The following is a 25,132-nucleotide window of genomic DNA, read 5'->3' on the forward strand; positions in this document are numbered from 1 at the left end:
ATGGAGAGGAGATGAACCTCTATACTACTGGTGTTGTAGAGGTGATATCCTAGATGAGTCCTGCTATGGAGAGGAGATGAACCTCTATACTACTGGTGTTGTAGAGGTGATATCCTAGATGAGTCCTGCTATGGAGAGGAGATGAACCTCTATACTACTGGTGTTGTAGAGGTGATATCCTAGATGAGTCCTGCTATGGAGAGGAGATGAACCTCTATACTACCGGTGTTGTAGAGGTGATATCCTAGATGAGTCCTGCTATGTAGAGGAGATGAACCTCTATACTACTGGTGTTGTAGAGGACATGCACCTCTATACTACTGGTGTTGTAGATGTGATATCCTAGATGAGTCCTACTATGGAGAGGAGATGAACCTCTATACTACTGGTGGTGTAGAGATGATATCCTAGATGAGTCCTGCTATGGAGAGGAGATGAACCTCTATACTACTGGTGTTGTAGAGATGATATCCTAGATGAGTCCTGCTATGGAGAGGAGATGAACCTCTATACTACTGGTGTTGTAGAGGAGATGAACCTCTATACTACAGGTGTTGTGGAGATTATATCCTAGATGAGTCCTGCTATAGAGAGGAGATGAACCTCTATACTACAGGTGTTGTAGAGATGATATCCTAGATGAGTCCTGCTATGGAGAGGAGATGAACCTCTATACTACTGGTGTTGTAGAGGAGATGAACCTCTATACTACTGGTGTTGTAGAGGAGATGAACCCCTATACTACTGGTGTTGTAGAGATGATATCCTAGATGAGTCCTGCTATGGAGAGGAGATGAACCTCTATACTACCGGTGTTGTAGAGATGAAGAACCCCTATACTACTGGTGTTGTAGAGATGATATCCTAGATGAGTCCTGCTATGGAGAGGAGATGAACCTCTATACTACCGGTGTTGTAGAGGAGATGAACCCCTATACTACTGGTGTTGTAGAGATGATATCCTAGATGAGTCCTGCTATGGAGAGGAGATGAACCTCTATACTACCGGTGTTGTAGAGGAGATGAACCCCTATACTACTGGTGTTGTAGAGATGATATCCTAGATGAGTCCTGCTATGGAGAGGAGATGAACCTCTATACTACTGGTGTTGTAGAGATGATATCCTAGATGAGTCCTGCTATGGAGAGGAGATGAACCTCTATACTACCGGTGTTGTAGAGGAGATGAACCCCTATACTACTGGTGTTGTAGAGATGATATCCTAGATGAGTCCTGCTATGGAGAGGAGATGAACCTCTATACTACTGGTGTTGTAGAGGTGATATCCTAGATGAGTCCTGCTATGGAGAGGAGATGAACCTCTATACTACTGGTGTTGTAGAGGTGATATCCTAGATGAGTCCTGCTATGGAGAGGAGATGAACCTCTATACTACTGGTGTTGTAGAGGTGATATCCTAGATGAGTCCTGCTATGGAGAGGAGATGAACCTCTATACTACTGGTGTTGTAGAGGTGATATCCTAGATGAGTCCTGCTATGGAGAGGAGATGAACCTCTATACTACCGGTGTTGTAGAGGTGATATCCTAGATGAGTCCTGCTATGGAGAGGAGATGAACCTCTATACTACTGGTGTTGTAGAGGACATGCACCTCTATACTACTGGTGTTGTAGAGGTGATATCCTAGATGAGTCCTGCTATGGAGAGGAGATGAACCTCTATACTACTGGTGTTGTAGAGGTGATATCCTAGATGAGTCCTGCTATGGAGAGGAGATGAACCTCTATACTACTGGTGTTGTAGAGGTGATATCCTAGATGAGTCCTGCTATGGAGAGGAGATGAACCTCTATACTACTGGTGTTGTAGAGGTGATATCCTAGATGAGTCCTGCTATGGAGAGGAGATGAACCTCTATACTACTGGTGTTGTAGAGGTGATATCCTAGATGAGTCCTGCTATGGAAAGGAGATGAACCTCTATACTACTGGTGTTGTAGAGGTGATATCCTAGATGAGTCCTGCTATGGAGAGGAGATGAACCTCTATACTACTGGTGTTGTAGAGGAGATGAACCTCTATACTACTGGTGTTGTAGAGGTGATATCCTAGATGAGTCCTGCTATGGAGAGGAGATGAACCTCTATACTACTGGTGTTGTAGAGATGATATCCTAGATGAGTCCTGCTATGGAGAGGAGATGAACCTCTATACTACTGGTGTTGTAGAGGAGATGAACCTCTATACTACTGGTGTTGTAGAGGAGATGAACCTCTATACTACTGGTGTTGTAGAGGAGATGAACCTCTATACTACTGGTGTTGTAGAGGAGATGAACCTCTATACTACCGGTGTTGTAGAGATGATATCCTAGATGAGTCCTGCTATGGAGAGGAGATGAACCTCTATACTACCGGTGTTGTAGAGGAGATGAACCCCTATACTACTGGTGTTGTAGAGATGATATCCTAGATGAGTCCTGCTATGGAGAGGAGATGAACCTCTATACTACCGGTGTTGTAGAGGAGATGAACCCCTATACTACTGGTGTTGTAGAGATGATATCCTAGATGAGTCCTGCTATGGAGAGGAGATGAACCTCTATACTACCGGTGTTGTAGAGGTGATATCCTAGATGAGTCCTGCTATGGAGAGGAGATGAACCTCTATACTACCGGTGTTGTAGAGGAGATGAACCTAGATACTACTGGTGTTGTAGAGATGATATCCTAGATGAGTCCTGCTATGGAGAGGAGATGAACCTCTATACTACCAGTGTTGTAGAGGTGATATCCTAGATGAGTCCTGCTATGGAGAGGAGATGAACCTCTATACTACCGGTGTTGTAGAGGAGATGAACCCCTATACTACTGGTGTTGTAGAGATGATATCCTAGATGAGTCCTGCTATGGAGAGGAGATGAACCTCTATACTACCGGTGTTGTAGAGGAGATGAACCCCTATACTACTGGTGTTGTAGAGATGATATCCTAGATGAGTCCTGCTATGGAGAGGAGATGAACCTCTATACTACCGGTGTTGTAGAGGTGATATCCTAGATGAGTCCTGCTATGGAGAGGAGATGAACCTCTATACTACCGGTGTTGTAGAGGACATGCACCTCTATACTACTGGTGTTGTAGAGGTGATATCCTAGATGAGTCCTGCTATGGAGAGGAGATGAACCTCTATACTACTGGTAGTGTAGAGATGATTTCCTAGATGAGTCCTGCTATGGAGAGGAGATGAACCTCTATACTACTGGTGTTGTAGAGGACATGCACCTCTATACTACTGGTGTTGTAGAGGTGATATCCTAGATGAGTCCTGCTATGGAGAGGAGATGAACCTCTATACTACTGGTGTTGTAGAGATGATATCCTAGATGAGTCCTGCTATGGAGAGGAGATGAACCTCTATACTACTGGTGTTGTAGAGGTGATATCCTAGATGAGTCCTGCTATGGAGAGGAGATGAACCTCTATACTACCGGTGTTGTAGAGGAGATGAGATGATATCCTAGATGAGTCCTGCTATGGAGAGGAGATGAACCTCTATACTACTGGTGTTGTAGAGGTGATATCCTAGATGAGTCCTGCTATGGAGAGGAGATGAACCTCTATACTACTGGTGTTGTAGAGGAGATGATCTATCCTAGATGAGTAGATGAGTCCTGCTATGGAGAGGAGATGAACCTCTATACTACTGGTGGTGTAGAGATGATATCCTAGATGAGTCCTGCTATGGAGAGGAGATGAACCTCTATACTACCGGTGTTGTAGAGGTGATATCCTAGATGAGTCCTGCTATGGAGAGGAGATGAACCTCTATACTACCGGTGTTGTAGAGGAGATGAACCCCTATACTCCTGGTGTTGTAGAGATGATATCCTAGATGAGTCCTGCTATGGAGAGGAGATGAACCTCTATACTACCGGTGTTGTAGAGGAGATGAACCCCTATACTACTGGTGTTGTAGAGATTATATCCTAGATGAGTCCTGCTATAGAGAGGAGATGAACCTCTATACTACAGGTGTTGTAGAGATGATATCCTAGATGAGTCCTGCTATGGAGAGGAGATGAACCTCTATACTACCGGTGTTGTGGAGGAGATGAACCTCTATACTACCGGTGTTGTAGAGGTGATATCCTAGATGAGTCCTGCTATGGAGAGGAGATGAACCTCTATACTACCGGTGTTGTAGAGATTATATCCTAGATGAGTCCTGCTATAGAGAGGAGATGAACCTCTATACTACAGGTGTTGTAGAGATGATATCCTAGATGAGTCCTGCTATGGAGAGGAGATGAACCTCTATACTACTGGTGTTGTAGAGGAGATGAACCTCTATACTACTGGTGTTGTAGAGGAGATGAACCTCTATACTACCGGTGTTGTAGAGATGATATCCTAGATGAGTCCTGCTATGGAGAGGAGATGAACCTCTATACTACCGGTGTTGTAGAGGAGATGAACCCCTATACTACTGGTGTTGTAGAGATGATATCCTAGATGAGTCCTGCTATGGAGAGGAGATGAACCTCTATACTACCGGTGTTGTAGAGGAGATGAACCCCTATACTACTGGTGTTGTAGAGATGATATCCTAGATGAGTCCTGCTATGGAGAGGAGATGAACCTCTATACTACCGGTGTTGTAGAGGAGATGAACCCCTATACTACTGGTGTTGTAGAGGTGATATCCTAGATGAGTCCTGCTATGGAGAGGAGATGAACCTCTATACTACTGGTGGTGTAGAGATGATATCCTAGATGAGTCCTGCTATGGAGAGGAGATGAACCTCTATACTACCGGTGTTGTAGAGGTGATATCCTAGATGAGTCCTGCTATGGAGAGGAGATGAACCTCTATACTACTGGTGTTGTAGAGATGATATCCTAGATGAGTCCTGCTATGGAGAGGAGATGAACCTCTATACTACCGGTGTTGTAGAGGAGATGAACCTCTATACTACTGGTGTTGTAGAGGTGATATCCTAGATGAGTCCTGCTATGGAGAGGAGATGAACCTCTATACTACCGGTGTTGTAGAGGAGATGAACCTCTATACTACCGGTGTTGTAGAGGAGATGAACCTCTATACTACTGGTGTTGTAGAGATGATATCCTAGATGAGTCCTGCTATGGAGAGGAGATGAACCTCTATACTACTGGTGTTGTAGAGGTGATATCCTAGATGAGTCCTGCTATGGAGAGGAGATGAACCTCTATACTACCGGTGTTGTAGAGGAGATGAACCTCTATACTACTGGTGTTGTAGAGGTGATATCCTAGATGAGTCCTGCTATGGAGAGGAGATGAACCTCTATACTACTGGTGTTGTAGAGATGATATCCTAGATGAGTCCTGCTATGGAGAGGAGATGAACCTCTATACTACTGGTGTTGTAGAGATGATATCCTAGATGAGTCCTGCTATGGAGAGGTCTATATGAATTATGTTCTATATTTTTAATAACAGATGTTTATTATTAGTCATCCACTTCCCAGGGTAAGTGGTCTTTAATCTGTCAGTAGGCTTCAGCAGGGGCATTTATAACCTGCTTGAAGCATGGTGTATGTGTGTGAACCCCTATGTGAACAGGGAGTACAGGAGAGGGCTCAGAACGCTCCCTTGTGGGGCCCCAGTGTTGAGGATCAGCGGGGTGGAGATGTTGTTGCCTTCCCTCACCGGCTTGTGACAGTGTGATTGGTAAGGGGGGGTGACTGCATTTTGAGGTAGTGATGGCATTCCTCTCTTCTTACAACTGCTAAAGTTCCAACCTTAAGCCTCGTTCACATTAACCATAAGCGCTCTTAGCTTGCTTGACTTGCTATAAAGTTAGAGAAACAAGTTGAGGAAAGAAAAAGTAACGAAACATAACATGTTTCATCACCTGAAACAATATATTTATCCTGTCTTGAATTAAAAGGTCATATTTTGCAATATCCCAAAATAAATGCAATCTCTGAGGAGAGACAGGGTGTCCTCCATCTTGCCTTACAAAACACTACACTGGTCTGTTCAGTAGCGGGACAATCTCTGAGGAGAGACAGGGTGTCCTCCATCTTGCCTTACAAAACACTACACTGGTCTGTTCAGTAGCGGGGCAAGACTCCGTGAAGATGACGTAGGGCTTAATGAAATACGTCACGATGTAAACGGGGCATTAGGGAGTCCGTCATGACACATCTTCTCTTAACAACTGCTACAACCTTAGAGAGGCAGTCATGCAAATAGAAGTGAAATCCCAAACGAGGGAATACAACACAAGGATTGTGCAATGTTGACAAGATGAGTTGCGTCACTGTAAACATGCCTAAGAGACTGTATAGGGATGGCTCACAACTTTAATAACATCTACACCATACAGGGCATTCACAAAGTATTCAGACCTTTACTCTGTCCACATTTTGTTACGTTACAGCCTTATTCTAAAATTGATTCAATAAAACATTTTCCTCATCAATCTACACACAATACCTCATGACAAAGCAAAAATAGTTTTTTAGAACTTTTAGCAAATGTATATTTTTAAAAAACAGGTTCCTAATTGACATAAGTATTCAGAACCTGATTTGGGAAGGCACACACATGTCTATATAAGGTCCCACAGTTGACCGTGCATGTCAGAGCAAAAACCAAGCCCTGAGGTGGAAGGAATTGTCCGTAGAGCTCCGAGACAGGATTGTGTCGAGGTACAGATCTGGGGAAGGGTACCAAAAAATGTCGGCAGCATTGAAGAACCCCAAGAACACAGTGGCCTCCATCATTCTTAAATGGAAGAAGTTTGGAACCACTAAGACTCTTCCTAGAGTTGGCCACCCGGCCAAACTGAGCAATCGGGGGAGAAGGGCCTTGGTCAGGGAGGTGACCAAGAACCCGATGGTCTCTCTGACAGTTCCAGAGTTCCTCTTTGGAGATGGGAGAACCTTCTAGAAGGACTATCATCTTCTCTGCAGCACTCCACCAATCATGCATTTATGGTTGAGTGGCCAGACGGAAGCCGCCCCTCAGTAAAAGGCACATGAAAGCCTGCTTGGATTTTGCTAAAAAGGCACCTAAAGGACTCTGACTATGGGAAACATGATTCTCTGGTCTGATGAAACCAAGATTGAACTCTTTGACCTGAATGCCAAGTGTTGCGTCTGGAGGAAACCTGGTACCATCCCTACGGTGAAGCTTGGTGGTGGCAGCATCATGCTGTGGGGATGTTTTTCAGCGACAGTGACTGGGAGACTAGCCAGGATCGAGGGAAAGATGAACGGAGCAAAATACAGAGATTCTTGATGAAAACCTGCTCCAGAGCGTACCTCACTGGGTCGAGGGTTCACCTTCCAACAGGACAACGACCCTAAGCACACAGCCAAGACAACGCAGGAGTGGCTTTGGGACAAGTCTCAATGTTCTTGAGTGGCCCAGCCAGAGCCCGGACTTGAACCCGATCAAACACCTCCTGGAGAGACCTAAAAATAGCTGTGTAGTAACGCTCCCCAACCAACCTGACACAGCTTGAGAGGATCTGCAGAGAAGAATGGGAGAAACTCCCCAAATACAGGTGTGCCAAGCTTGTAGCGTCATACCCAAGAAGACTCGAGGCTGTAATCCCTGCCAAAGGTGCTTCAATAAAGTACAGAGTAAATGGTCTGAATACTTATGTAAATGTAATATTTCTGTTTTTTATACATTTGGTAAGATTTCTAAACCTTCTTTTGGTTTGTCATTATAGGTTATTGCGTGTAGATTGATGATGGGGGGGGGACTATTTAGTCCATTTTAGAATAAGGCTGTAAAGTAACAATGTGGAAAAAGTCTAGGGGTCTGAATACTTTCCTAATGCACTGTATATACAATCTATTCTTCCAGATAAACAGCTGGTTAGATATATCTCAAATTACGCAAGTAAAGCAACCATAGATTGTTCTAAAGGAAGTGTGTAAAATCTCATCTCTGAAAACAGACATCGTCTCTAATCCAGGAGGTTAGCTGATCATCAGCAGTGGCTGTGTAATCGTTGTCACTCTGCCAGCCCAGCTGTAAACAGAGCCTCGTAGCTCGACTCATACTGCCTGGGGCTGTGTGTTTTATCTTTTATTACTGTCAGTAGTTAGAGTCCCACTGCCGTTGACCTCTGTGTCCCCCTTTTATGACATCATTGCCTGTTTTTGCGTGCAGGAGACTCTGGAGGACATTGATAAGAATGGAGACGGACATGTGGACGAGGATGAGTATATTGGTGAGTTGGGGAGGCGTGACTGGGGTTGACACTGCATCAGAAGACTAACCCTTCATGAACACAGGTTACAGGTCATTTTCACTCACTTCATTATTTAAAACTTTTTTTATTTGAATTCTCTCCTTTTTCAGCGGAATTTCCTTCTTTTTTTTACACACGAGGACAGGTCTACCCTCATTTTAATGCAAAACCATTTTTAACCAATTTGTGTAATTATTTTCTCCGCAAACTATATGATGTTTTTATGGTGTATTGGAAGTGTTTACAAGGTTTGGTGTTAGTATCTCCTGGGTCTTCTAGACTAGAGGAAGAGTTCCTAACACAAGATGTGGGCAACCCCATGAGCTCTGTGACCTGATTAGGAATCAAAGGCCTGTTTGTTGGTTGCTTTGGGAAACTCTGCTGTGACGCTGCAGTCTGCTGACTTAGTCTCAGTCTGCCTATTCAAGGATTTCACTGTTCCTTTTTGGTTGTGTTTTTACAGGAATATCCACTTAGAAACTGCTTAGAAACATCACATAGTTTGCTTGTATACCGTTAGTAGAGTTTTGATTACAGGTCCTTATAGTAAATGGCTTATACAGGGAATGCAGATGAACAAACAATGATTTACAACATTTTTACTAATGGTTAACGAACTAAGCATACTTTAAAACAAAGTGTTCGCTTTTGACCTCCTTTGAGTATGTCATCCCATATCTTCCTGTGTCATTGCAGCGGACATGTTTTCCCATGAGGAGGGAGGTCCAGAACCAGACTGGGTCAGAACAGAGCGAGACCAGTTCTCTGACTTCCGGGACCTGAACAAGGACGGAAAGATGGACGTGGCGGAGATTCGCCACTGGATCCTGCCCCAGGACTACGATCACGCCATGGCAGAGGCCCGACACCTGGTCTACGAGTCAGACCAGGACAAGGTACTGATCCTGTAACCTAGTCTACGAGTCAGACCAGGACAAGGTACTGATCCTGTAACCTAGTCTACGAGTCAGACCAGGACAAGGTACTGATCCTATAACCTAGTCTACGAGTCAGACCAGGACAAGGTACTGATGCTATAACCTAGTCTACAAGTCAGACCAATATGACAAACGATTGTTTAAGTTTTCACTCCTCTTTACCAATTTTCTGACTGGTAATATTATGGAGGACACTTTTTTTTATAATGTCTTAGCTGTCAAAATGGAGGGATTGAATTTCAAGTGTTAGTTCTTTAGTAGTAGGAGATCTTATCGACTCTATGTAAACCTGACTGGGTTCTCTCTTCTCAGGACACAATGCTGACCAAGGAGGAGATCCTGGAGAACTGGAACATGTTTGTAGGAAGTCAGGCCACCAACTATGGAGAAGACCTGACCAAGAACCATGATGAACTCTGAGCATCGTTTATTGTTGTGTTTGTGGCAGGGCGGTCGGACCTCAACTGAGCATCGTCAACCTCGACCACAAACTTGTCTGGTCCTCAGCCTTATCCTGCTAAATGTCATCAGTTGAACACAAACATAGTTCCAACACTGCAGTAACCCCCCCGAGGGGAGGGGCCAAGGAATAGTCTGTTCCTACCACTGACGGTCCAGGTCCTCCTGAGCGGCTGGACCGGGTTTGGTCCTGTTTCTGACATTTAGGAACAGGGATTGACCACAACCAACCTCCTTGCGACTGCCTTTGACGTTGCTTATCAGCCAAACTCCCATCTGGCTTAGCAGCCTTTTACATCTCTATACACAGCCATCATCACACCACCATCTTTGACCGTTTGATCATTTCCCTTATATTGTCTTTTCTTTCAACCTTACATGATTTTAGCAGAGATGAGAACATAGGGTTGATCGTCAGGAATATTTGATTTGATTGTGGTTCCAATGTGAAAACAAAGCACAACCTAGAATACTTACTCTAATTCTATTTATTTAGTCATGTAACTTGAGGAGGTGAAGAAGCCTGGGAGGTATAAGAGTTAGACAGAGGTCAATGGGTGTTGATGAAGGCTGCCTACTTGTTGAACTTGTCAGATATCACTACACACATTGTTTTTATACAGTGGACACAGATGTTGTTTTTGTTTTGCTGGCCAGTAAAGACTATTTTATAAATCAGATATTTTGTGAAGTGCTCTTGGATTTGCGAGCTTCCTGTTGTTTTAGGATCTCTTACTAACACCCATCTTAATGATATGCTCTTTGTAGGCATCTTTTCCCAATACAGTCTGTGAAAACATTCATTTGAATCACTTTTGCTTAGTTCGCTTGTTTGTTTTATACACTTAAGGCCTGTGTAAAAATGTAATATGAGTTTCATGCAAAATAACCAGGCTATTGTCATGATGAAAATGTAAGTTTAGCCTTTTCATTGTTATGGGAGTTTTGGAGTGATGTAAAATGACTTGAAACGCAGGAGAAGAGGGGTTCCAGAGTACTGTATGTGTGTCCTCCATTACCTCAAAGCTGCTTCTCATATTCACACTATTGTTCACGTCGTAAGATAGGACTTCCTGTTACATCACTTCCTCTTGTACCATGCCAAATGTACTCCCTTGTGTATATTAATGTTTTAGAAAAAGAAACCAATTTTCCCATTCTTGTCTAGTTTGTATCTCTATGACGACTCACATATTTTTTTATATGTACCTTTTTTTCTCTGTATGAGAAGTTAAGCCAAGGGTTTTCTCTGTATGAGAAGTTAAGCCAAGGGTTTTCTCTGTATGAGAAGTTAAGCCAAGGGTTTTCTCTGTATGAGAAGTTAAGCCAAGGGTTTCTCTGTATGAGAAGTTAAGCCAAGGGTTTTTCTCTGTATGAGAAGTTAAGCCAAGGGTTTTCTCTGTATGAGAAGTTAAGCCAAGGGTTTTCTCTGTATGAGAAGTTAAGCCAAGGGTTTTCTCTGTATGAGAAGTTAAGCCAATGTTTTTCTCTGTATGAGAAGTTAAGCCAAGGGTTTTCTCAAATCAAATGTATTTATAAAGCTCTTCTTACATCAGCTGATGTCACAAAGTGCTGTACAGAAACCCAGCCTAAAACCCCAAACAGCAAGCAATGCAGGTGTAGATGCACGGTGGCTAGGAAAAACTCCCTAGAAAGGCCAGAACCTAGGAATAAACCTAGAGAGGAACCAGGCTATGAGGGGTGGCCAGTCCTCTTCTGGCTGTGCCGGGTGGAGATTATAACAGAACATGGCCAAGATGTTCAAATGTTCATAAATGACCAGCAGGGTCAAATAATAATAATCACAGTAGTTGTCGAGGGTGCAACAGGTCAGCACATCAGGAGTAAATGTCAGTTGGCTTTTCATAGCCGATCATTGATAGTATCTCTACCACTCCTGCTGTCTCTAGAGAGTTGAAAACAGCAGGTCTGGGACAGGTAGCATGTCCGGTGAACAGGTCAGGGTTCCATAGCCGCAGGTAGAACAGTTGAAACTGGAGCAGCAGCACGGCCAGGTGAACTGGGAACAGAAAGGAGTCATCATGCCAGGTAGTCGTGAGGCATGGTCCTAGGGCTCTCTGAGAGAGAGAATTAGAGAGAGCATACTTAAAGTCACACAGGACACCGGACAGGAGAAATACTCCAGATATAACAGACTGACCCTAGCCCCCCGACACAAACTACTGCAGCATAAATACTGGAGGCTGAGACAGGAGGGGTCAGGAGACACTGTGGCCCCATCCGAGGACACCCCCCGACAGGGCAAAACAGGCAAGATATAACCCCACCCACTTTGCCAAAGCACAGCCCCCACACCACTAGAGGGATATCTTCCACCACCAACTTACCATCCTGAGACAAGGCCGAGTATAGCCCACAAAGATCTCTACCAGCACAACCCAAGGGGGGGCGCCAACCCAGACAGGAAAATCTGCTGTTACAAGTTGTTCCATATAGGTCTCTGCTAAGCTCAGTTGTAGGATTGGTACCTCTAGTTTGAGTTTAGGGCCTGGGAAAGGGTGCAGTCATGAACACGGTCTGGCAGAGAGCTGGAGAGATTGGGTATCATTTGAAGCAGGACAAACACACAGAGAAACAAAGACCAATTTAAACACCTTTCACATCCCACACACAAAATAGGCTTTAAGTTTTTTCTCTGTCTCTGTCTGTCTGTCTTTCTGTCTGTCTGTCTGTCTCTGTATCTATCTCTTTCTGTCTGTGTCTGTCTCTCTCTCTCTTCTCTCTCTTCGTCTCTCTCTGGTGTATAAACACCACTAGCAGTTACCCTCACTCTCACGCTATTTTCTTTCTCTCCTCTTGTTCTTAGTCTTTCTCTCACGCTTTCTATTTCTCTCTGACACAGGTGAGCACTCAGCACAGCTGTGATCAGAGCTTAACAAGGCATTCTATTGTCTTGGATGACTCAAACAGTCTGTCATTTCCCACCATTACAGCTACTGGAGGCCTGTTAAGACCCCTATCCTGTAGCTACAGGTGTACCTGTTAAATATCAATCCTTGTGTGTGAGACGGACCAGCTTACTGGCTGCTACTGCTTGGCTACAGGCCAAACTGTCCACAGGGCCACTGACTTGCTAATTGATTTTCCACTACAGGTTGCTGAAGTGTGTGTGTGTTTATATACACACTAGCACTGGTGTGCTTGCCGGTTCGTTGGCATGCCTCCACTAATGTTTGTACATCTGTCTATTTGACTGAGTGAGTGTTAAAACACGAGGCATACGGGTGTTTTGTTGACACTGTCACTGACTAATTGAAACACACACACACTGTTAGCAGGGATCGGGTGAACATGACTACAGTCGCTCCTGGCTGTTCCAGTGGAACTCTCCAATGTAACTGAGAAAGCCACCCAGCATGGTCTGTCCCCTCTGTCCTCTCATGTGGAATATACGGGTGGAGACGTGTGTCTGTTAGCATGACAAATGGAGCAGGACCAATATGATGAAGCTCATTAGGAACTAGAGATGGCTGTGTACTGTGTGTGTTAGGCTGCCATTCTGTTTTAAAAGAGGGCCTTGTTGCAGATTCTATGGAACGCCATAGAATAAGAGGTCATCTCGTGTGCTAGCATTTCTTACCAGGCACTCTGGAATGGGGATAAGGCACCGAATGTCTTTGAGCTGGTTTAATATTGTGGAAGCTTGGTGTCTTAAGGTGGCGGTTTAGTTTCATATTGTAGAAGCTAGGTGTCTCGAGGCGGCAGTTTAGTTTCATATTGTAGAAGCTAGGTGTCTCGAGGTGGCAGTTTAGTTTCATATTGTGGAAGCTGGTGATTGTGGACTGTGTCTCGAGGTGGCTTTAGTTTCATATTGTGGAAGCTAGGTGTCTCGAGGTGGCAGTTTAGTTTCATATTGTGGAAGCTAGGTGTCTCGAGGTGGCAGTTTAGTTTCATATTTGATTGAGGTGGCAACATATTGTAAGCTAGGTGTCTCGAGGTGGCAGTTTAGTTTCATATTGTGGAAGCTAGGTGTCTTAAGGTGGCAGAGTTTCATATTGTGGAAGCTAGGGTGGCAGTTTAGTTTCATTGGTGGCAGTTTAGTTTCATATTGTGGTGGAGGTGCCTGATGGCAGTTTAGTTTCATATTGTGGAAGCTAGGTGTCTCGTTGGCAGTTTAGTTTCATATTGTGGAAGCTAGGTGTCTAGGTGTTTCATATTGTCGAGGTGGCAGTTTAGTTTCATATTGTGGAAGCTAGGTGTCTGGAGGTGTCTCGAGGTGGCAGTTTAGTTTCATATTGCGGAGCTAGGTGTGGCAGTTTAGTTTCATATTGTGGAAGCTAGGTGTCTCGAGGTGGCAGTTTAGTTTCATATTGTGGAAGCTAGGTTCTCGGATGGCAGTTTTTCAGGGAAGCTTTCTTAATGGTGGAAGCTAGGTGTCTCGAGGTGGCAGTTTAGTTTCATATTGTGGAGCTCGAGAGTTGCAGTTTAGTTTCATATTGTGGAAGCTAGGTGTCTCGAGGTGGCAGTTTAGTTTCATATTGTGGAAGCTAGGTGTCTCGAGGTGGCAGTTTAGTTTCATATTGCATGAACTAGGTGTCTCGAGGTGGCAGTTTAGTTTCATATTGTGGAAGGTGTCTAGGTGTTTAGTCATATTGAGGATGTCTCGGGCAGTTTAGTTTCATATTGTTTAGAAGCTAGGTGTCTCGAGGTGGCAGTTTAGTTTCATATTGTGAAGCTAGGTGTCTCGAGGTGGCAGTCATGGAACGTGGCTCGAGTGGCAGTTTAGTTTCATATTGTGGAAGAGTGCTCCGTCTTGTGCGAGGTGGTGGCTTATTTCATATTGTGGAAGTTGTCTCGGCTGTTTAGTTTCATAGGTGGGTGGCAGTTTAGTTTCATATTGTCTCTCGAGTGGCAGTTTAGTTTCATATTGTGGAAGCTAGGTGTCTCCAGTTTCATATTGTGAAGCTAGGTGTCTCGAGGTGGCAGTTTAGTTTCATATTGTGGAAGCTAGGTGTCTCGAAAGGCTTTAGTTTCATATTGTAAGCTAGGTGTCTCGAGGTGGCAGTTTAGTTTCATATGGAAGCTGGTGTCTCGGAGGCAGTTTAGTTTCATATTGTGAGGTGTCTCGAGCCATATTGTGGAAGCTTGGTGTCTAGGCAGTTTCATATTGTAGAAGCTAGGTGTCTCGAGGTGGCAGTTTAGTTTCATATTGTGGAAGCTAGGTGTCTCGAGGTGGCAGTTTAGTTTCATATTGTGGAAGCTAGGTGTCTCGAGGTGGCAGTTTAGTTTCATATTGTGGAAGCTAGGTGTCTCGAGGTGGCAGTTTAGTTTCATATTGTGGAAGCTAGGTGTCTCGAGGTGGCGGTTTAGTTTCATATTGTAGAAGCTAGGTGTCTCGAGGTGGCAGTTTAGTTTCGTGAGGTGGCAGTTTTAGTTTCATATTGTGGAAGGCTAGGTAGTTCTCGAAGGTGGAGCAGGTTTAGTTTCATATTGTGGAAGCTAGGTGTCTCAGGTGGCAGTTTAGTTTCATAGTTGTGAAGCCTGGCTGTTAGTCTCGGGTGGCAGTTTAGTTTCATATTGTGAAGCTAGGTGTCTCGAGGTGTCTCTAGGTGTCTCAAGGTGGCAGTTTAGTTTCATATTGTGAAAAGAAGCTAGGTGTGTCTCGGGTGGCAGTTTAGTTTCATATTGTGGAAGCTTGACATTTCATATTGTGGAAGCTTTCAGGTGTCTCGAAGGGTGTGCAGTTTAGTTTCATGTCTCGATTGTATTGTGAAGCTAGGTGTCTCGAGGTGGCAGTTTAGTTTCAGTTTGGTTTCATTTAGTTTCATATTGTGGAAGCTAGGTGTCTCGAGGTGGCAGTTTAGTTTCATATGTCTGGAGTTTCATATTGTGGAAGCTAGGTGTCTCGATTTAGTTTCATATTGTGGAAGCTAGGTGTCTCGAGGTTTTAGTTTCATATTGTGGAAGCTAGGTGTCTCGAGGTGGCAGTTTAGTTTCATATTGTGGAAGCTAGGTGTCTCGGGGCAGTTTAGTTTCAGGGTGTCTCGGGTGGCAGGGTAGTTTCATATTGTGAAGCTAGGTGTCTCGAGGTGGCAGTTTAGTTTCATATTGTGGAAGCTAGGTGTCTCGAGGTGGCAGTTTAGTTTCAAAAAGCTTTCTCGAGGTTCTGCAGAAGCTAGGTGTCTCGAGGTGGCAGTTTAGTTCAGAGGTGGCTAGGTTTAGTTTCATATTGTGGAAGCTAGGTGTCTCGAGGTTTAGTTTCATATTGGCAGTGTCTTGGTTTCATATTGTGGAAGCTAGGGCTTCTATTGCAGCTAGGTGGCAGTTTAGTTTCATATTGTGAAGCTAGGTGTCTCGAGGTGGCAGTTTAGTTTCATATTGTGGAAGCTAGGTGTCTCGAGGTGGCAGTTTCATATTGTGGAAGCTTTTAGTTTCATATTGTGGAAGCTAGGTGTCTCTGGCGTTTAGTTTCATATTGTGGCTAGTTCTGTGTTTCATATTGTGGATTCTCGTGGAGCTAGGTGTCTCGAGGTGGCAGTTTGTTTCATATTGTGGAAGCTAGGTGTCTCGGTTTAGTTTCATATTGTGAAGGTCTCGAGGTGGCAGTTTAGTTTCATATTGTAGGTGTCTCGAGGTGGCAGTTTAGTTTCATTCTCGAGGTGGCAGTTTAGTTTCATATTGTGGAAGCTAGGTGTCTCGAAGGTTTGGCAGTTTAGTTTCATATTGTAGGAAGCTAGGTGTCTCGGGGGAGGCAGTTTAATATTCTGTTTCATTTGTGGATCTCGGTGGCAGTTTAGTTTCAGGTGAAGCTAGGTGTCTCGAAGTTTAGTTTCATATTGTGGCTAGGTGTCTAGTTTCATATTGTGGAAGGATAGGTGTCTCGAGTGGCAGTTTAGTTTCATATTGTAGAAGCTAGGTGTCTCGAGTTTCATATTGTGGAAGCTAGGTGTCTCGTGGAAGTTTCATAGCATGTCTAGTAAAGATGAGGTGTCTCGAGGTGCAGTTTAGTTTCATATTGTGGAAGCTAGGTGTCTCGAGGTGGCAGTTTAGTTTCATATTGTGGAGCTAGGTGTCTAGGTGTCTCGGGTGGCAGTTTAGTTTCATATTGTGGAAGCTAGGTGTCTCGAGGGGCAGTTTAGGTGGAAGCTAGGTGTCTCGAGGTGGCAGTTTCATATTGTGGAAGTGGAAGCTAGGTGTCTCGAGGTGGCAGTTTAGTTTCATATTGTAATTGGAAGCTAGGTGTCTCGAGGTGGCAGTTTGAAGCTTTCAGTTTATTTCATATTGGAAGCTGGAGGTGTCAGTTTAGTTTCATATTGTGGAATAGGTGTCTCGAGGTGGCAGTTTAGTTTCATATTGTGGAAGCTAGGTGTCTCAGTTTCATGGAAGTTTAAAGTTTCATATTGTAGTAGGTGTCTCGAGATGGGTTTAGTTTCAGGGAGTGTCTCGCTAGGGAGCTAGATGTCTCGAGGTGGCAGTTTAGTTTCATATTGTGGAAGCTAGGTGTCTCGAGGTGGCAGTTTAGTTTCACTAGGTGTCTGAGGTGGCAGTTTAGCTATTGGTGTCTCGAGTTTAGTTTCATATTGTGGAAGCGTGTCTCGCAGGCAGTTGGAAGCTAGGTGTCTCGAGGTGGCAGTTTAGTTTCATATTGTGGAAGCTAGTGATGCCATAGTTTAATATTGTGAAGCTAGGTGACTGGAGGTGGCAGTTTAGTTTCATATTGTGGACTCTGCTTTGTTGTCTCGCAGATTTAGCATATTTAGTTCTCAGATTGTTTCATATTGTAAGCTAGGTGTCTCGAGGTGGCAGTTTAGTTTCATATTGTGGAAGCTAGGTGTCTCGAGGTGGCAGTTTCAGTGGAAGCTTAGGGTGGAAGCTAGGTGTCTCGGGTGGCAGTTTAGTTTCATATTGTCTGGTGTCTCGAGGTGGCAGTTTAACATATTGTGGAAGCTAGGTGTCTCGAGGTGGCAGTTTAGTTTCATATTGTGAAGCTAGGTGTCTAATGCAAAGGAGTTTCAATTGTGGAAGCTAGGTGTCTCGTGGCAGTTTAGTTTCATATTGTGGAAGCTAGGTGTCTCGAGGTGGCAGTTTAGTTTCATATTGTGGAAGCTAGGTGTCTCGAATGGCAGTTTAGTTTCATTGTATTGGTGGCAGTTTAGAAGCTAGGTGTCTCGTGGCAGTTTAGTTTCATATTGTGGAAGCTAGGTGTCTCGAGGTGTTTAGTTTCATATTGTGGAAGCTAGGTGTCTCGAGGTGGCAGTTTAGTTTCATATTGTGGAAGCTAGGTGTCTCGCGTTTAGTTTCATATTGTAATCTAGGTGTCTCGTTGGCAGTTTAATATTTGGAAGCTAGGTGTCTGGTGGCAGTTTATTTCATATTGTGGAAGCTAGGTTTAGTTTCATATTGTGGAAGCTAGGTGTCTCGAGGTGGTGGTTGTGGAAGCTAGGTGTCTTAAGGTGGCAGTTTAGTTTCATATTGTGGAAGCTAGGTGTCTCGAGGTGTCTCGAGGTGCAGTTTAGTTTCATATTGTAGCTTGTCAGTTTAGTTTCATATTGTGGATTGTGTGGCAGTTTAGTTTCATATTGCTAGGTGTCTCGAGGTGGCAGTTTAGTTTCATATTGTGGAAGCTAGGTGTCTCGAGGTGGCAGTTTAGTTTCATATTGTGGAAGCTAGGTGTCTCGAGGTGGCAGTTTAGTTTCATATTGTGGAAGCTAGGTGTCTCGAGGTGGCAGTTTAGTTTCATATTGTGGAAGCTAGGTGTCTCGAGGTGGCAGTTTAGTTTCATATTGTGAAGCTAGGTGTCTCGAGGTGGCAGTTTAGTTTCATATTGTGGAAGCTAGGTGTCTCGAGGTGGCAGTTTAGTTTCATATTGTGGAAGCTAGGTGTCTCGAGGTGGCAGTTTAGTTTCATATTGTGGAAGCTAGGTGTCTCGAGGTGGCAGTTTAGTTTCATATTGTGGAAGCTAGGTGTCTCGAGGTGGCAGTTTAGTTTCATATTGTGGAAGCTAGGTGTCTCGAGGTGGCTAGGTTTTTAGTTTCATATTGTAGGTGTCTCGAGCTTAGGTGTCTCGAGGTGGCAGTTTAGTTTCATATTGTGGAAGCTAGGTGTCTCGAGGTGGCAGTTTAGTTTCATATTGTGGAAGCTAGGTGTCTCGAGGTGGCAGTTTAGTTTCATATTGTGGAAGCTAGGTGTCTCGAGGTGGCAGTTTAGTTTCATATTGTGGAAGCTAGGTGTCTTTAGTTTCATATTGTAGCTAGGTGTCTCGAGGTGGCAGTTTAGTTTCATATTGTGGAAGCTAGTTTAGTTTCATATTGTGGAAGCTAGGTGTCTAGGTGTCTCGAGGTGGCAGTTTAGTTTCATATTGTGGAAGCTGTCTCGAGGTGTCATATTGTGGAGGTGGCAGTTTAGTTTCATATTGTGGAAGCTAGGTGTCTCGAGGTGGCAGTTTAGTTTCATATTGTGGAAGCTAGGTGTCTCGAGGTGGCAGTTTAGTTTCATATTGTGGAAGCTAGGTGTCTCGAGGTGGCAGTTTAGTTTCATATTGTGGAAGCTAGGTGTCTCGAGGTGGCAGTTTAGTTTCATATTGTGGAGCTAGGTGTCTCGAGGTGGCAGTTTAGTTTCATATTGTGGAAGCTAGGTGTCTCGAGGTGGCAGTTTAGTTTCATATTGTGGAAGCTAGGTGTCTCGAGGTGGCAGTTTAGTTTCATATTGTGGAAGCTAGGTGTCTCGGTGGCAGGTTTCATATTGTGGAAGCTAGGTGTCTCGAGGTTTTAGTTTCATATTGTGGAAGCTAGGTGTCTTTAGTTTCATATTGAGGCTGGTGTCTCGAGTTTAGTTTCATATTGTGGAAGCTAGGTGTCTCGAGGTGGCAGTTTAGTTTCATATTGTGGAAGCTAGGTGTCTCGAGGTGGCGGTTTAGTTTCATATTGTGGAAGCTAGGTGATGCGGTTAGTTTAATATTCTGGTAGCTAGGTGATGCAGTTAGTTTAATATTGTGGTAGCTAGGTGTCTCGAGGTGGCAGTTTAGTTTCATATTGTAGAAGCTAGGTGTCTCGAGGTGGCAGTTTAGTTTCATATTGTGGAAGCTGTCTCGAGGTGGCAGTTTAGTTTCATATTGTGGAAGTGGTTTAGTTTCATATTGTGGAAGCAGTTTTTAGTTTCATATTGTGGAAGCTAGGTGTCTCGAGGTGGCAGTTTAGTTTCATATTGTGGAAGCTAGGTGTCTCGAGGTGGCAGTTTAGTTTCATATTGTGGAAGCTAGGTGTCTCGAGGTGGCAGTTTAGTTTCATATTGTGGAAGCTAGGTGTCTCGAGGTGGCGGTTAGTTTCATATTGTGGAAGCTAGGTGTCTCGAGGTGGCAGTTTAGTTTCATATTGTGGAAGCTAGGTGTCTCGAGGTGGCAGTTTAGTTTCATATTGTGGAAGCTAGGTGTCTCGAGGTGGCAGTTTAGTTTCATATTGTGGAAGCTAGGTGTCTCGAGGTGGCAGTTTAGTTTCATATTGTGGAAGCTAGGTGTCTCGAGGTGGCAGTTTAGTTTCATATTGTGGAAGCTTGGTGTCTCGAGGCGGCAGTTTAGTTTCATATTGTCTCGGAAGCTTAGGTGTCTATTGAGGTGTCTCGAGGTGCAGTTTAGTTTCATATTGTGGAAGCTAGGTGTCTCGAGGTGGCAGTTTAGTTTCATATTGTGGAAGCTAGGTGTCTCGAGGTGGCAGTTTAGTTTCATATTGTGGAAGCTAGGTGTCTCGAGGTGGCAGTTTAGTTTCATATTGTGGAAGCTAGGTGTCTCGAGGTGGCAGTTTAGTTTCATATTGTGGAAGCTAGGTGTCTCGAGGTGGCAGTTTAGTTTCATATTGTGGAAGCTAGGTGTCTCGAGGTGGCAGTTTAGTTTCATAGGTGTGTGGCAGTTTAGTTTCATATTGGTGTCTCGAGGTGGCAGTTTAGTTTCATATTGTGGAAGCTAGGTGTCTCGAGGTGGCAGTTTAGTTTCATATTGTGGAAGCTAGGTGTCTCGAGGTGGCAGTTTAGTTTCATATTGTGGCTAGGTGTCTCGAGGTGGCAGTTTAGTTTCATATTGTGTCTCGAGGTGGCAGTTTAGTTTCATATTGTGGAAGCTAGGTGTCTCGAGGTGGCAGTTTAGTTTCATATTGTGGAAGCTAGGTGTCTCGAGGTGGCAGTTTAGTTTCATATTGTAGAAGCTAGGTGTCTCGAGGTGGCAGTTTAGTTTCATATTGTGGAAGCTAGGTGTCTCGAGGTGGCAGTTTAGTTTCAGTTTCATATTGTTTAGTTTCATATTGTGGAAGCTAGGTGTCTCGAGGTGGTTTCATATTGTTTAGTTTCATATTGTGGAAGCTAGGTGTCTCGAGAAGCTGTCTCGAGGTGGCAGTTTAGTTTCATATTGGTGGTGTCTCGAGGTGGCAGTTTAGTTTCATATTGTGGAAGCTAGGTGTCTCGAGGTGGCAGTTTAGTTTCATATTGTGGAAGCTAGGTGTCTCGAGGTGGCAGTTTAGTTTCATATTGTGGAAGCTAGGTGTCTCGAGGTGGCAGTTTAGTTTCATATTGTGGAAGCTAGGTGTCTCGAGGTGGCAGTTTAGTTTCATATTGTGGAAGCTAGGTGTCTCGAGGTGGCAGTTTAGTTTCATATTGTGGAAGCTAGGTGTCTCGAGGTGGCAGTTTAGTTTCATATTGTGGAAGCTAGGTGTCTCGAGGTGGCAGTTTAGTTTCATATTGTGGAAGCTAGGTGTCTCGAGGTGGCAGTTTAGTTTCATATTGTGGAAGCTAGGTGTCTCGAGGTGGCAGTTTAGTTTCATATTGTGGAAGCTAGGTGTCTCGAGGTGGCAGTTTAGTTTCATATTGTAGAAGCTAGGTGTCTCGAGGCGGCAGTTTAGTTTCATATTGTGGAAGCTAGGTATCTTAAGGTGGCAGTTTAGTTTCATATTGTGGAAGCTAGGTGTCTCGAGGTGGCAGTTTAGTTTCATATTGTGGAAGCTAGGTGTCTCGGGTAGTTTCATATTGTGGAAGCTAGGTGTGCAGTTTAGTTTCATATTGTGGAAGCTAGGTGTCTCGAGGTGGCAGTTTAGTTTCATATTGTGGAAGCTAGGTGTCTTTAGTTTCATATTGGTGGCAGTTTCAGTTTCTCGAGGTGGCAGTTTAGTTTCATATTGTGGAAGCTAGGTGTCTCGAGGTGGCAGTTTAGTTTCATATTGTGGAAGCTAGGTGTCTCGAGGTGGCAGTTTAGTTTCATATTGTGGAAGCTAGGTGTCTCGGGTGGCAGTTTAGTTTCATATTGTGGTGTCTAGGTGGCAGTTTAGTTTCATATTGTGGAAGCTAGGTGTCTCGAGGTGGCAGTTTAGTTTCATATTGTGGAAGCTAGGTGTCTCGAGGTGGCAGTTTAGTTTCATATTGTGGAAGCTAGGTGTCTCGAGGTGGCAGTTTAGTTTCATATTGTGGAAGCTAGGTGTCTCGAGGTGGCAGTTTAGTTTCATATTGTGGAAGCTAGGTTTAGTTTCATATTGTGGAAGCTAGTGTCTTGGCAGTTTAGTTTCATATTGTGGAAGCTAGGTGTCTTTCATAGGTGGTGTCTCGAGGTTTAGTTTCATATTGTGGAAGCTAGGTGTCTCGAGGTGGCAGTTTAGTTTCATATTGTGGAAGCTAGGTGTCTCGAGGTGGCAGTTTAGTTTCATATTGTGGAAGCTAGGTGTCTCGAGGTGGCAGTTTAGTTTCATATTGTGGAAGCTAGGTGTCTCGAGGTGGCAGTTTAGTTTCATATTGTGGAAGCTAGGTGTCTCGAGGTGGCAGTTTAGTTTCATATTGTAGAAGCGAGGTGTCTCGAGGTGGCAGTTTAGTTTCATATTGTGGAAGCTAGGTGTCTCGAGGTGGCAGTTTAGTTTCATATTGTGGAAGCTAGGTGTCGAGGTGGCAGTTTAGTTTCATATTGGCAGTTTAGTTTCATATTGTGGAAGCTAGGTGTCTCGAGGTGGCAGTTTAGTTTCATATTGTGGAAGCTAGGTGTCTCGAGGTGGCAGTTTAGTTTCATATTGTGGAAGCTAGGTGTCTCGAGGTGGCAGTTTAGTTTCATATTGTGGAAGCTAGGTGTCTCGAGGTGGCAGTTTAGTTTCATATTGTGGAAGCTAGGTGTCTCGAGGTGGCAGTTTAGTTTCATATTGTGGAAGCTAGGTGTCTCGTTTAGTTTAGTTTCATATTGTGGCTAGGTGTCTCGAGGTGGCAGTTTAGTTTCATATTGTGGAAGCTAGGTGTCTCGAGGTGGCAGTTTAGTTTCATATTGTGGAAGCTAGGTGTCTCGAGTTTCATATTGTGGCAGTTTCTCGAGTTTAGTTTCATATTGTGGAAGCTAGGTGTCTCGAGGTGGCAGTTTAGTTTCATATTGTGGAAGCTAGGTGTCTCGAGGTGGCAGTTTAGTTTCATATTGTGGAAGCTAGGTGTCTCGAGGTGGCAGTTTAGTTTCATATTGTGGAAGCTAGGTGTGCTCGAGGTGGCAGTTTAGTTTCATATTGAGGTGGCAGTTTAGTTTCATATTGTGGAAGCTAGGTGTCTCGAGGTGGCAGTTTAGTTTCATATTGTGGAAGGCAGTTTAGTTTCTATTGTGGAGGTGTCTCGAGGTGGCAGTTTAGTTTCATATTGTGGAAGCTAGGTGTCTCGAGGTGGCAGTTTAGTTTCATATTGTGGAAGCTAGGTGTCTCGAGGTGGCAGTTTAGTTTCATATTGTGGAAGCTAGGTGTCTCGAGGTGGCAGTTTAGTTTCATATTGTGGAAGCTAGGTGTCTCGAGGTGGCAGTTTAGTTTCATATTGTAGAAGCTAGGTGTCTCGAGGTGGCAGTTTAGTTTCATATTGTGGAAGCTAGGTGTCTCGAGGTGGCAGTTTAGTTTCATATTGTGTTTCATTTATTTCATATTGTGGAAGCTAGGTGTCTCGAGGTGGCAGTTTAGTTTCATATTGTGGAAGCTAGGTGTCTCGAGGTGGCAGTTTAGTTTCATATTGTGCTAGGTGTCTCGAGGTGGCAGTTTAGTTTCATATTGTGTGTGTCTCGAGGTGGCAGTTTAGTTTCATATTGTGGAAGCTTAGGTGTCTCGAGGTGGCAGTTTAGTTTCATATTGTGGAAGCTAGGTGTCTCGAGGTGGCAGTTTAGTTTCATATTGTGGAAGCTGTCTCGAGGTGTCTCATATTGAGCTAGGTGTCTGGGTGGCAGTTTAGTTTCATATTGTGGAAGCTAGGTGTCTCGAGGTGGTTTAGTTTCATATTGTAGAAGCTAGGTGTCTCGAGGTGGCAGTTTAGTTTCATATTGTGGAAGCTAGGTGTCTCGAGGTGGCAGTTTAGTTTCATATTGTGGAAGCTAGGTGTCTCGAGGTGGCAGTTTAGTTTCATATTGTGGAAGCTAGGTGTCTCGAGGTGGCAGTTTAGTTTCATATTGTGGAAGCTAGGTGTCTCGAGGTGGCAGTTTAGTTTCATATTGTGGAAGCTAGGTGTCTCGAGGTGGCAGTTTAGTTTCATATTGTGAAGCTAGGTGTCTCGAGGGTGGCAGTTTAGTTTCATATTGTGGAAGCTAGGTGTCTCGAGGTGGCAGTTTAGTTTCATATTGTGGAAGCTTGTCTCGAGTGGCAGTTTAGTTTCATATTGTGGAAGCTAGGTGTCTCGAGGTGGCAGTTTAGTTTCATATTGTGGAAGCTAGGTGTCTCGAGGTGGCAGTTTAGTTTCATATTGTAGAAGCGAGGTGTCTCGAGGTGGCAGTTTAGTTTCATATTGTGGAAGCTAGGTGTCTCGAGGTGGCAGTTTAGTTTCATATTGTGGAAGCTAGGTGTCTCGAGGTGGCAGTTTAGTTTCATATTGTGGAAGCTAGGTGTCTCGAGGTGGCAGTTTAGTTTCATATTGTGGAAGCTAGGTGTCTCGAGGTGGCAGTTTAGTTTCATATTGTGGAAGCTAGGTGTCTCGAGGTGGCAGTTTAGTTTCATATTGTGGAAGCTAGGTGTCTCGAGGTGGCAGTTTAGTTTCATATTGTGGAAGCTAGGTGTCTCGAGGTGGCAGTTTAGTTTCATATTGTGGAAGCTAGGTGTCTCGAGGTGGCAGTTTAGTTTCATATTGTGGAAGCTAGGTGTCTCGAGGTGGCAGTTTAGTTTCATATTGTGGTGTCTCGAGGTGGCAGTTTAGTTTCATATTGTGGAAGCTAGGTGTCTCGAGGTGGCAGTTTAGTTTCATATTGTGGAAGCTAGGTGTCTCGAGGTGGCAGTTTAGTTTCATATTGTGGAAGCTAGGTGTCTCGAGGTGGCAGTTTAGTTTCATATTGTGGAAGCTAGGTGTCTCGAGGTGGCAGTTTAGTTTCATATTGTGGAAGCTAGGTGTCTCGAGGTGGCAGTTTAGTTTCATATTGTGGAAGCTAGGTGTCTCGAGGTGGCAGTTTAGTTTCATATTGTAGAAGCTAGGTGTCTCGAGGTGGCAGTTTAGTTTCATATTGTGTCTCGAGGTGGCAGTTTAGTTTCATATTGTGGAAGCTAGGTGGAAGCTAGGTGTCTCGAGGTGGCAGTTTAGTTTCATATTGTGGAAGCTAG

At 44.1% G+C, this 25,132-nt stretch overlaps 1 protein-coding gene across 2 annotated transcripts in view; it reads left to right on the forward strand.

The window, feature by feature from the left end:
• Positions 1-10,774, forward strand: part of rcn1 (reticulocalbin 1, EF-hand calcium binding domain) — a 47,767-nt gene extending 36,993 nt beyond the window's left edge. For both annotated transcript variants that reach the window (XM_065012276.1, XM_065012277.1), the window contains exons 4-6: positions 8,139-8,199; positions 8,917-9,116; positions 9,471-10,774. In XM_065012276.1, the coding sequence (XP_064868348.1) occupies positions 8,139-8,199; positions 8,917-9,116; positions 9,471-9,578 (369 nt within the window). In that variant the 3' untranslated portion in view covers positions 9,579-10,774. The remainder of the gene's footprint in view (positions 1-8,138; positions 8,200-8,916; positions 9,117-9,470) is intronic.
• The last annotated feature ends 14,358 nt before the right edge of the window (positions 10,775-25,132 follow it).

This window comes from Oncorhynchus nerka, linkage group LG27 (genome assembly GCF_034236695.1).
Source record: "Oncorhynchus nerka isolate Pitt River linkage group LG27, Oner_Uvic_2.0, whole genome shotgun sequence".
Lineage (NCBI taxonomy): Eukaryota > Metazoa > Chordata > Actinopteri > Salmoniformes > Salmonidae > Oncorhynchus > Oncorhynchus nerka.